General features: G+C 35.9%; 1 protein-coding gene and 1 long non-coding RNA gene across 4 annotated transcripts in view; both read right to left on the reverse strand.

Moving 5' to 3' along the window:
* Positions 1-1,150: 1,150 nt before the first annotated feature.
* Positions 1,151-6,317, reverse strand: LOC106935781 (uncharacterized). Its single transcript, XR_001421970.1, has 2 exons — positions 3,021-6,317; positions 1,151-2,919 (listed from the first exon to the last, which is right to left on the reverse strand). It is a non-coding gene; the product is annotated as an uncharacterized LOC106935781 (long non-coding RNA).
* A 6,239-nt stretch (positions 6,318-12,556) lies between these two features.
* Positions 12,557-13,028, reverse strand: part of bcam (basal cell adhesion molecule (Lutheran blood group)) — a 66,385-nt gene continuing 65,913 nt past the window's right edge. For all 3 annotated transcript variants that reach the window (XM_015016465.1, XM_015016464.1, XM_015016463.1), the window contains one exon: positions 12,557-12,832. In XM_015016465.1, coding sequence (XP_014871951.1) covers positions 12,830-12,832 — 3 coding nt within the window. In that variant the 3' untranslated portion in view covers positions 12,557-12,829. The remainder of the gene's footprint in view (positions 12,833-13,028) is intronic.

The raw sequence follows: 13,028 nt of genomic DNA on the forward strand, positions 1-13,028 counted from the left end.
TATATATATATATATATATATATATATATATATATATAAGAAAACATGATTCTGTTGTACCGTCAACTGCATGCATTTCCAGTAAAATATACTGATTTTACTTATTTTTGCAAGTCACTCTACTGTTCTGCAGTATTAGAAAAATGCAGCCAGGCAGCACTGAGAGGCAGAAGGGGAGTTATGGAGATAAATAATTTAAGTAACTGAGAATATGGAAAGATACACTTGCTCTTTCTCATGCATGAATGCTCTTACATTTTTCATCCTATATGTGTAACAGAGATTTTTTACAGAGCTATGCTTTCAGATCTCGCATCAAATAAAGTGGACAGGCCTGATAAGCCGATAAGGATCCGTCTGAGAGAAGTACCAGAGCTCCTTACTCACACATAAATAGTCAGGAGGCTGATATACCAGGAAGCTGCAGTTGCTCTTTTTTCCGTTACAGCACATGAAGACCCTTCTGCTCTCATAATAATCATCACTAGAAGGATTTTTTTTTCTTCGTAAAAGGAGTTCAGAAGAGACATAAAATAAAAGCAAAAGTAAAAAAAAAACCCCAAAAAAACATCTCTCCATGTGTACTCATCCTCGTTGACCAAAACAAGGAAAATGCGCCTCAAACCCTGTTTACTCCACCAGCTGGAGAGAAGGGAGTGAATACCTGAGTGCGAGGAAGAGAAAATGGAGGACAAGCTCGGCTACAATGGAAAAGCCCCATTAGTAAATCAGTGGAGCATAAGATAGTAATTATCAGGTGCACTCCTGGGACGTCTCTAAGTTGCTCTAACTGTCACCGCTATTACTATTACAACACACGAGGGAGCGCACAGAGAAAGACGGGACATAGAGAGGCGTAGGAGGGAATCGGGCAGGCATCACCGCCTGATGTAAACATGTTTTTTCTGGCACCTGTGTGTGTCTAACCTCAGGCAGTTGGGCATGTTTTAAAATTTATTATTTTTTTTTATTTTTATTTTTTTTGTTGTTGTGAGAGTTGGGAAACAAAGGTCAACTGCGAAGAATGTGCTATACTCTTTCATTATGCTGCAGAGCTCAGCACGCTCCCAGCTATGTGCGCCATTTCTGTTCATCTTCATTTATCATATATGTTAAAGACAGGAGCTGAGGTGTTTTTTTGTTGTTGTTGTTTTTTTAAATGTGTGGATAATGTGTTTTAAAGTGTAGATAATCAAGAAAGACACTACAGTGTGTTGATTTTTTTTTTTTTTTTTTTTTTTTCAGACAGCTGCTGTAATGTAGCGTGAGCCAGTTGCAGGAGCCTGTAGCATGTATAGAAGTTCTCAGAGGAGGGAGCAACGCTCAACAGCTGCTCTTCATTCCTGCAGGCTTTTTTCTCCTGCTCATTCCTCCACTTTAAACTCCAACTTTCTTCTCTGATCCTTTCTTTTCGCTATCTCTCCTTCAGACCCCAGGGAACTTTTTTGTGCTTTTGGCGGTGCTTTAAAATCCAGCTCAGAATGTCTGCGAATATGAGAGGAATCGGAGTATTTTATACCAGACTTTATGGCTTTACTGGTGTTCAGATAAGTATTGCGGTTTATCAAGAGAATGTCTCTAGAGTTTCATTGCATGGTTATGCTTTGAGGGGACAGGCAAACAAAAAATAAGCCCCTTGAAATGATGACAAGATCAAAGTAATGTAACAAATAGAACACATCGCTTTAATTGCAAAAGTCTCTATAGGTTTAAACTGTCACATTTCAGCTCAGACAGCAGTTTCTATTAAAGTAAAAAAAATTCAGACAACTTAAAAATATCCTCAATAAACTTGCAAAGACTTTTAAAAGGAAGACCAATACAATGAGGTGCATAATTGTTAAGTGAAAGGAAAAGACATGCTTTTCATGTTTATTTGTGCATTAACTTCAGAAGTCACACGTTGGCAGGACAAATTTTAGTCCTCCACAAATCTGAGAGCAATGTGTGCAAGGAGGTGCTTTGGTCAGATACACTGAAGTTATTTTAATGTATTCTTTTTGTTTGGAAGAAACTAATACATGGTATCATGTTGTGGGAGAGATTTTCTTTAAGAACAGGGAAAGATTAATGTAGATAAACACACGACGATCCTGGAATTACAGTCTGCAAATCAATTGACATGGGCAGAGCTCAGTCTGTCTGAGCACTTTCTATAAAGAATTGGCACAACCTATTCTGCCTCTCAGCTTGCAAAGCTGGTGATGACACAGCCCAAAAGTCTTTCAGCTTTGTTCACCAAAATGTGCTTCTATAAGGATTTGACTCAGGAGGGTTGCATGGAAATGTCTCGCACAGTTTTCAGATGTTTGAGTTAAAAAAAAAATCCATGAATCATTTTCCTTCCACTTAACAACCATGAAATTGCTCGTATTTGCTTTGTCACATAGCATCCCGATATAATACACTTTGTGGAAATGTTCCAGGAATGTGGGAGCTGTTGAAAGGCTCCATGAGACTTTCAAGTTCTGACTTAGTGGATTTTCACTTTTTCTTTTCCTGTTCAGTGAAATTTTCAAGCCTTTAATGCACCGTTCTTTTGAGGTTTGTCTTCGATTTTCAATAATCTTTGGGTCAGGGAACTGTTGTTACCATGAAAAAACAAAAACAAAAACAAAAAAAAATCTTTCTCCTGCATTTCTTGCAGTAGTCTATTTTTGAGGCATGCTAAGCACTGCCAGATATGTCATTCTTGGTTCATTCTTACTGTTTATTTTATTTAAATATTTTTAAGTCATTTTCGATTGTGCGTTCCTTGCAAGCCCTTTGATGTTCTATCATTGAAATTGTTACAATAGTAGAGAATATATCTGATCAGTGTTGTACAAATTTGCATATTGTGCACAAGACTTCAAAGCTTCAATGTCATACAATGTGCAGGATGTAGTTGGCAGAAGAGTTTCCTAAAAATCTAATTAACTTGTTTTGGTTACTTTTAAAACAAAGGTCTGTTCTGATCTGTGTATGCTGCCTTCTAGTTTAGACACTGATCTATGTGTGCTCTTTGACAAAAATGTTACTGCCATAAAGTTGACCTGATTCTGAGAAAAGGTGACCTTTTACCTTTGTGAAGTGACAAACACCCGAGCCGCATTCAACAGTGCTTTACAAAAGCATGCTTGCTCCTTGAACCTTTTCGCAGTAAAAGGTTCAACAAGTTTCAGGCTTTTTATTGGGATCTAATGAAAAACAAAAAGGATACATGCGTCACATTTTCTTGGAAATAAAAATATGTCAGCATTTATATTCAACCACCTGAGTCAATAATTTCCAGAACTAACGTTTTCTCCAATGACAGCTGCAGGTCTTTGGGGACAGCTCTATATTTTTTTTTCTCTCTTTTTGTTTTTTTTTTTTTTTTTGCTCGTTCTTGTTTGCAAAATATCTCAAACTCAGTGAGATTTGATTGAGTGTTTGCATGGCAAACATTGTGTTTTCAGCAGATTCTCAACTGGAGTTAAGTCTAGTTTTGAAAGGCATAAGACTGCTACAACTTAAAAATATTTCTGTATGGGTCAAAAAGTTACTCTTTTGTCTCATCTGACCAGAGTACCTTTTGCGAACGACTTGTATCCTAAACGGGCATCGGAAAACTTAAAAGAGACATTTTTTAAAATTTAAATAAAATGTAAAAAAAAATACATTTTCTCTGTGTTCTTTGACACAATTATGCTATTAGCTCTCTGAGATTATCTAACAAACATAAACATCTATACAAAACATCTGTACAATACAGATATTTTTAGTACAGATACAGACACAACTAATTAGTAGAGTTAATTAGTAGGTGAGGTCTACTAACATTCTCCTTTGAACTTAATTATGTGTCAGCCATCAGATAAAATCCCATTTTAAAGCCATGTGGTTATAACGTGGCATGAATACTTTTGCGCTACACACTAGGTATGCACTATAAAAGGCTCTTAAGCTGACACATTTTACAGTTTTCCAAGTTTTAAGCACAATACGTTTACATTTTTATTGCTTTTATCTTTAAACCCCTTCTGGAAATGTATCTCTATTCCCTGCATTCGTTTCTCATTCCTTCAGACACAGCACAATGTAACATTGCCAATTAAAATGAAAGCACACCCAGCTGTGCCTTAATAACCAACCGTCCCACAGGTGGTCTGGAAGTCCTGACTGACACCCATTCACATGCTTGATGAAACTCTGGCTGCGGGAGATCAGACGCTGCTTGCCTAACCGACATGCTTGGTGATATAACAGATTTCCACAATGTAGATATAAGAAACGCAGACGCAAGATACACAGACACCACCAGCTTCCCTGCGTCATCAGCAAGCAGGAAACACAGTTGGGCCCACACAGGATATGAAACCTAAGGAAGAAAACAGATAAACACATTTATCACAGGTTTTTTCATTCTTTATCTTTGCTCAACACACCTCCCCTCTCTCCTGTCCTCCATTCAACTTCCTCCCCAGCCTCTATTTGAGTAACGCAGATTTATGACATATTAACAAATATTAAACAACAATCACTACTTTCATTTCCTGCCATCCTGACAGGTTTTCCTCCATCCACATAAATATGCTTCACTTCTTAGCTTGGTACTTTTCTAGAGCCTCTGCATCAATAATATTTTTCCCCTGACATAAGCAGCCTGTTATTAATCTCTACACACATGCAGATCTTTATCTTGCCTTGTTTGTTCACTGGGGTTCTGTGTGCTGCTTGTTATGCAGGATGATGGATCACATGGTGTCTCTAGGAACTTGTCCAACACGGAATCATCTCCATCCCAATGCACATAAAGGAATGCTATGTGCTTTAAAATATTAGTCATGTAATTATTTGCGTTTTAAATAATTTTTGCAGAACAGTTTGTAAATGTATGATTTAGTAATTGGTTGCATTTCAACAACTTTAGCTACATTTTAATTTGAATTTAACAATGTTAAATGTAAACGTGAATCATAGTTGTTGTGTTCAGTGTCCAGCAGAGAATAATAAGGCTGATATGGGAATATGGATTATGCTACGAATGAAAATCTAAATTATTTACACGTTAAGAACTGCGATGAGGCTGGGGCAAAGAAAGGCTTAGCTATTTTATCAACAGAGCTAATGCTCAAGTCTTAGACTAGAGGAATTGTTCGTAATCAGTGGCCCATTAGATACGGACCCATGGGGACATTGGGAGGAAAAATAAAAACTCGTGAGAACAACTTGTTTAATTCATGGCCACTGCTTAGTTACTTATGACCACAACTTGTTATTTTAGGTCATTCCCACAAAATAAATAAGTTGAGGTCATGAGTAATTAAGTCGTGGTAAAAAAAAATCGTTCCCACAAGTTATTAAGTCGTGAGCACAAATTTTTATGCCTTTTTTTCCCACATCACCAGGCGAGCTCTGTAGCTAGCTGTGGTTTTCAGTAAAAAAGAAAGGAGTTTGCTTTCCACCTTGTCATAATGTTGGGACATGGCTTCCAACTAACTAGCATGCTATGGGCTAAGCACTTAGCCATAGAAACTAGTAAGCTATGCTTCTGGCCATTGGCAGCTGTTGCTAATGAATGCCATGTTAGTTATGTCCACTGATATGTTTAAACTATATGTGAACGTAAAAAAAAAAAAAAAAAATGGGACATCTAGGCTAAAATTGGGATATTTGGTATGAAATTGACATAGTATATAAATCAAGTTTTTAGATGTTGATTAGTGGGCTAAATGTAAACATGTAACCAAACGTTTTAAGAAAAACTGAACATACAGTGGACTCATGGGGATTAGGAACCACAGCCATCTACAAAAAACACAAATAATTGAGACTCTGTCTGGTTACGCTTACAACTACCTTAATAGGTCAAACACCAAATACACCTGCTTTAACACGCATTAATGCACACAGTGGAAACCACTCTAGCACCATCACAGATGATAATATCTACATTTTTCCTTATATCCATTCCTGTGCAGTCAGTGCCAAGGTAAACAAATTCGGCTCCTGGATTGGCTGCTTTGTAAATGCAAGCCAACAGCATGTCAAGTAGAACTGTGCCAAGGTGGTTCACCTTCCCAAGAGGCATTTTCTTTTGAATATTTTAGATACAAATATCGAAATAAATCTGTGAGCAGGCACTTTGTGGGAATAATTTGGAGTTATGTTCCACAGAAAAAAAATAGAATGGGTGAATCCATGAATACTGAGTTGCAAATAGGGAGAGGTTCACTGTAGCTTCATGTGTTGGGATTTCACATCTAAAAGCACACTGACTTTTTTTTTTTTTTTGAGTGAATTAAACTCCGTTCCTCATTTGGCTTAGTAACATCAGTGCTGCATCATCACCTTTACAACCTTTACTGATAGTATGCTTTTACTATCAGTAAGGCATAAACATCAATATTAAAAAAAAGGCTGAAATATTAATTACAAGGCTGAATTAACGACTTAACTTAGAAGGCTTAGAGCTGCTGAGTCTGTATGAGAGTTTAATAGGTCCAGTTGGAAATTATGATTTATACTGAACAGATTACATTTTGTTTATGAGAAAATGACACAAATTTAGTGTCATCATACAGAAAGTCTCTTATTTTCAAAGAACAACCTGCACTAACTGAGCTTTTGGAAACACTTAAGATAAAATTGTTTATTGTTTTCATCCCCAAGTGTACACATATGTAAATCTGTCTTCATCCCGTCCCTTTTTATTCTTCATTCTGAAATAAAAATACTGAAATTTCCATAGCAATAATATCAACAAGATGAGATCAATTACGTTTTGGTTTGTAATTTGTTTTCTGGATGAAATTTTAAACTGATCAGTCTAAATAAATCTGCGTTAAGTTGAGATTTTGATTTTATTTTTTTACCTTAGAGTTATTGCTTAATGAGGTAAACAAACAGCCCAAAATAAAATAAAAGTAAAACACTTGTATACCACCTTGAGAGAATACGTTTAAATAGTTTTCATTTGATTACAATACCTTAGTGATGATGCTAATGAGTCAAACTTGCTCTCATGGTGAACTTTTTACCTACAAGGTAGACATCCCAACGATTAACATATTTTAGCTGCGGTTGTCAAGGAAACAAAAATTTACATGCCATCTCCTTAGAACAGATTTAAAATGTGTATTACTATTTTAAAATATGCACATTTTATTCTAGGTTGATAGGGTATTTACATGCTTTGCTTTTCGCTGGTTAAATTCTAACAGCTTGTGTTTCTTTCTGCGCGGCCCCTGCTACTCTCTGTTATAGAGGTTGAGCCAAGAGCTGCTGAGTAACGACCGGACGTGGGCTGAAGAGGAAGAAGGGGACAGACAGTGGCTGTCATTTCTCAATAGGCTGACAGAAAATGGCTAAATCAGTTTAAAGCTACTGCAGCTTAAAACCCATTGAAGGAAGAAGGAAGGCTCCCAGCGGGTCGAGGGAAAGAAGGAAGGACTTTGGTGCGAATGACAGTAATCCGTATCATAGTTAGAGACTGAAAAATGCTCTGATCCCGCTCATTCTTTCTAAAACAAAGCTTGAGAAAATCACATGCTCATAAATACACACTCTCTTGATTCATATCACACTTCTAAACCCTTGTTAAATTCTTCAAACACTGCAGAGCTTTAATCGAGGATTTGTCTCTGATATAGAATTTCAACAATTATTCAACATTTTAATTGCTAATAGAAAACCTAGTAACTTCTAATGTACATTTGAAAACAGCAATTTTTTCTTAATCCTTCAAAATGCTCACTGTCGATTCAATAATTTGAGAAAAGCTCATAAAGAGCAAATGCAACCACATCGATAGACACAAAGGGACAGTCACCTGTAAGTGTTTTTGGTGAAATGCTTGTGTCTTTTCCCTCTTTGGCCGCTTGCTTCCAGTTTTGCTGCTTTGTATTCAAAGCACACATTGACTGGGTCACTTTGACAAGAGACTTTTAATTTCCTAATGGAGTACCAGCAGTGCAGTGGGTGTGTGTCGCTACAATGACTCCAACCAGAACGGCGGAGCATGGTTCCAGTAAAAGGTTTACACAAACACATCATCAGCATGATTTTTTTTTTTTTTTTAGATTTTATCTATTATTTGAACTACAATGAGTAAATATTTTAAATACAAATTAGATCCACAAATTTGATTTTCTGTGTTCCTTTTGATTTCCTGTAATCCACACAGTCTAATATGTGCATACACTTCTCCTAATATTTAGTTAAAAATCCCTCAGTTCATGATGATGCCACCACTATGTCTGAAAGTCTTACCTGAACCTCTCCAACACACATCTTGTCATTGCGGTCTAATGGCTCAAAGTTTGTTTTGTCTGACCATAAAAATGTTCAACAGAATTTATTCAGGTTGCACATTTACACACCTCCAACCAGCTGAGTTAAACTGCAGGAAGGGTCATCAGGGCTGACCTTTCTTCCTCCAAGGTCAGGAAAGTGGCAGCTAACATCTCTGCATGCCTTGCACATCCCAGAAACACACATCAAATCTGGTTTTGGCTACATTAAGCATTTGATGTGGCTTTCTCGATGCCCTGTTCTCACCTGGAGTGCATTAGAGAAGATCCGCTTTAAATTAAATCATGTGGACTCAATTCTTCTTTTGTCTTACCATGTCTACTCTAGCAACGAAAGTTGGAGTAAAGTCTAAAATTAATATCTTTTCTCATTTTGGCCGTAATGTACGTATGCATAAGCTGCATATGAAGGTGTTAGGTAAATCTCACTGTTCTGGTACAAAGTTAAAAGCTAAAAGAATCAAACAGAATTTCTAAATTCTGAAGATTTTGTTAATTTTGTGTAGTGATTATTGTTGCTTTTGATGGAAGCATCAGATTGGGAGGCAAGTCATGATTTCCAAAGTCATCCCACTGACTTGTACTGATCTGTGCACAAAGCAACTGAGCAATTTGCTCATGATTGATGGAACTAATTTCAGGAAACAATGGTGTGATGAAAGAAACCAGCATCATAAAATTTAGTAGAGAGAAAACCCATAAACGCATCACGGATGCAAAACGTGTTCCTCCATTTTTCTGTTCTGTCAGAATAAATCATGAGATCAGCCGTAAAGATTTGCATAACGTTAAATCAAATATATCAAAATGTGGTAGATGATGGAAATCCAGTTAGATGTATTTTTTTTCTAGAAAGCAAATGAAAAAAACTGAATTACATCAAGAGGGATTTGATGGCTGGCATGTGAATGTAGGGTGCATTCAGGTGCATTTTAATATTCAAATCAATTCAAAAACACTTTAATCCCAAAGGGAAATTAAATCTTGTTATAACTCATTAATTTAGATTATTTGAAGAGTTATTGAAGATCGTGGTGGCTGTTGGCAGGACAGACCTTCTGGAACGATGAATGCTATGCAAAAATATTATTGAATCAAATTTTATTTTGTAGTTCAATTAAAAAAAAACAAAAAAAACCTGAAACTCAGATTTAGAGAAATATACTTTCAAAAAATTATTGTGGTTTGCAACAAATATTCACTCAAATTAAATTATCAGAAAATTGGAAGATGATGTAATAGAAATAAAAAGGATTTTTCATATAAAAATATAATTTTAAGGCCCATTCAGTTGCTGTAAATGCTCTTGACTTGCCAATTAACTTGAAGATGTTTGCTGAAAATGTATGTGCATGTATAAGTGCTAACAAAATGGGTTGTTCACAAAGTGATGTATTTTAGTGTGCATTTTAATGGAAAGTTGTAAGGAAGGAATGCGTTTGGCAAGCTTTCTTTTATTGTCGCATTTTGCTCCCACATTGTACTTTTTTTGCAAGCAGACTGTAATTTGTAAACGAAACAGACGACCATCATTGCTCCCATTTGACTTGAAATTATGTGGGCAGGAGAGAGCACAGACACGGAAAAAAGAAACTGTAAATCCTGCACTTCTGTCATGCATGTTGGTATTCTAATTGCAACTTAAATATCATTTTGAATGTCAAGAGCAGCTCATACAGCACAGATTTTATGATTTTTGAAAGTGTCGGCAAATGTGTGCTGCATGCTGAATGAGACCGGAGGCTCTGCGTGTTCTGATCTACAACATGGTGACAGTAGCATCGGTACGCAGAAAACTGTGAATCAGGTATGATTTCAGTACAATCAATACATTGAGTAGTAGTGTGGGCAACACAGAAGGGCTGATTTTTACCATGATGCCCACCAACAGCAGCTCATGAAGTTCAAAAATATGTATATTTCCTGTAGTTGGTTAGTGTTAAGACCGGTCTGTATTCACACCTGAAGCGAACGGCACCAGAGTTCGTCTGGAAGTGGACCGGGACCACCTCAAAAAGAGAGTGCTGGTCCAAAGGTCTGAACCAACAGGGCAAACAAACTCTGGTTCATTTAAAGTGGATGAAATGTTAAAATTAATATACTAATACCCAAAATTAATATGAATAACCACATATCTGTAAGATACTTTGAAAGTAATTAGTCTATTCATGGTCTTAATCTATTAAGATGCATCTGTACTTATAATGATGTTATGTGGGTTTTACTGCATAGTTACTGGAAATGTTTCTACAGTTATAAAACCACAATCAACTCAGAGGGAAATAAAACCACAGAGTATCGGGCTTTCTTGAGGTTTTTTTTTCTTTTTTTCTTTTGTTTCATTATAAATTCTAAACAGCTGGAAAAAAAAAGTAAAAACAAGATACATCAACACACCACAATGATCACAAACAGTGTACCACAAAATATACAGCATACAATAAAAAGAGAAAGAAGTAAAGCACTGAGAACATCTCATTTGACAAAATAAAATCGAAAGTAATGCAAAATGTCCCAAACAATTCTATCTTTTCTCAGCAAGCGGATAAAAGTGTGGAAACAATAAAACTCAGTAGTTCCAAAATTAAGAATCCCCTTTCTAGAAAAAAAAAAAAAAACATCAACAAAAAAAAAAAAAATTATATACGGCAACATTATTATATAAAACATGGCAAAAAAGAAAAAGCAAGGACAACAATCAAAGCATCATTTCTGCTGAATAATTACAACTGACAATGAAAAAAAAAAAATAAAAGGTTTCTGGCCACAGATAGTTGTTTGAGGTGACCTTTTCTCAGGAAATCTATTAAGGTAATTGGTTCCAGTGTATCACAAAGTAAAAAAAATGGAATCAACCTGCTACCCAACCTTATTTGGCCTGCTGACAGTGAAAGAAAAATGTCTGAATTACGTACCTGAACACTGACAATGTGATGTGTCTGTCGCCACATTTAAACTGGTAAAAAATATATATAAAAAAAAATAAAGACACACCTCATATATTCCAGAAACAACCCCAAATCTTGTTTTCTCTCTTCCCTGCATGCTCCAAACTAGTCTTACTTCTAACAGGTGAAGTTATGACTGCGCTCCTGCACCTCCTGAAAATCCCATTTTTCTGTAATAGAAGAAAAAGCTAATGTTTTAGACTTTTGCTAAAGATCTCTACTTTTACAGTTTAAAATAGAGATCATAAAGATGTGAGAGGTGGACATCCAAATATACTCCAATTGTAACAAATGAAACACAGCTTCTTTTTCTAATGTCATAATTTGTAGTTCCCCATCTGAAAAATGTAATTGAATGTTCAAAATTTGGAAATTTCACTTGTAAAGTCGGAGGTCCCAAGCCAGCTTGAGCTTATATTCAATATGGCTGCTGCACATAAATGAAACACAGCTGAAGCTGTGGAAATAACTGTTTACTTCCACTTTTGAGAGCTTGTAACTTGAAACAGTGCAGCTACTATTTGGGAACAGATTTAAGTTTACATGCATAAAAATAGAGGGAAAAAAACACTTTTAATAGCTAGTATCTAACGCTAGTTCCAAGCTAATTCCACAGTTTTTCCCGACTTGCTACCAGAACTCACTTAATTCGAGACTGAAGTCCTTCCTAGATTTCAAGATACACCAAACACAAGAGTAGGAACCAATTTCACCACGTTCTCTCACAAGAAAAACTGTCTCTGAACTTGCAGGGAAGGACAACAGCAAAGCAAAAGACAAAACAAACAAAAAAAGAAACAACAAAACTCCCAGAAACTGACATCATATACATAAATGCAAATGAAAATGTTAAAAAAAAATTGTACAACCAAAAATGCTGGCTTGTTTGTCGTTTTTTTCAAACTGAATTTGACACCATTTGGGATTCTAAAGAGAGTGATTAAGTACCTGGCCTGATTCTATTAAAAGTTATGGATTTTGAAAATAAATTTATGCCAAACACAAGCAGCTGGCAACAATAATGTAAAACGCCAGCAAATCAAATACAGACTCTGAAGCAAAGATTTAACAGAAACGGTTTGCTTGAAGGATAACCTTATGCGAGGAAATTCTCCACAGAAGTGAGTGAGATAAAAGATTATAGTTTTTCTCAATATCCCCAGCAGACAGGAAACAAATTAAATAAGTATTACAAAACAGAAAAGCTTACTGCTTAATCACTGAATTAAGACACCAAGCAAAACAAGACACCATGGGTTAATGAAATGATTTGATTGCAAAAAAAAATAAAAATAAAAATCATGTTATCCAGTGAAGCAATTTATTGTTTGAGTGAATTGTTTTGATGCTGTGAGTTAGATGGAGTTTTAAACAATTTTATTGAGCAAGAAAGGTAAAAATCTCCACTCAGCTGCTCAGGTTGGAAAACAAGCATAGCCAAAGTTAATCATGGTGATCCTTGAAGCTATGAGCATGCACCCATCCCCAGCACCACCCAGGTTACCCCCCTCACAATCACGAATCAGAAACCAAAAAAGTCCTGCTGTCCTCAAAACTGTCATCTTCTGTCCTTCGTCCTCAGAGTTATTTCATCATCTGGGTTGATTACTGAAAAAAACACAAGTGAAACACACAATTATTGGAAATATGTCTAGCAGTTACAGACTAAATGAAAAAAAAAGAATATTTAGAATATACTCTGATATTTATTATTAGTGTTAAAAAAAAAAAAAAAAAAAAAAAAAACCCTCCTTTTTTTTTTAAACTCTGGGGAGCCCCAAAGGGACACTGAAGAAAAAAAAAA

The sequence above is a fragment of the Poecilia latipinna genome, unplaced genomic scaffold, assembly GCF_001443285.1.
Source record: "Poecilia latipinna isolate Pla-1442-1.1 unplaced genomic scaffold, P_latipinna-1.0 Scaffold2022, whole genome shotgun sequence".
Taxonomy (NCBI): domain Eukaryota; kingdom Metazoa; phylum Chordata; class Actinopteri; order Cyprinodontiformes; family Poeciliidae; genus Poecilia; species Poecilia latipinna.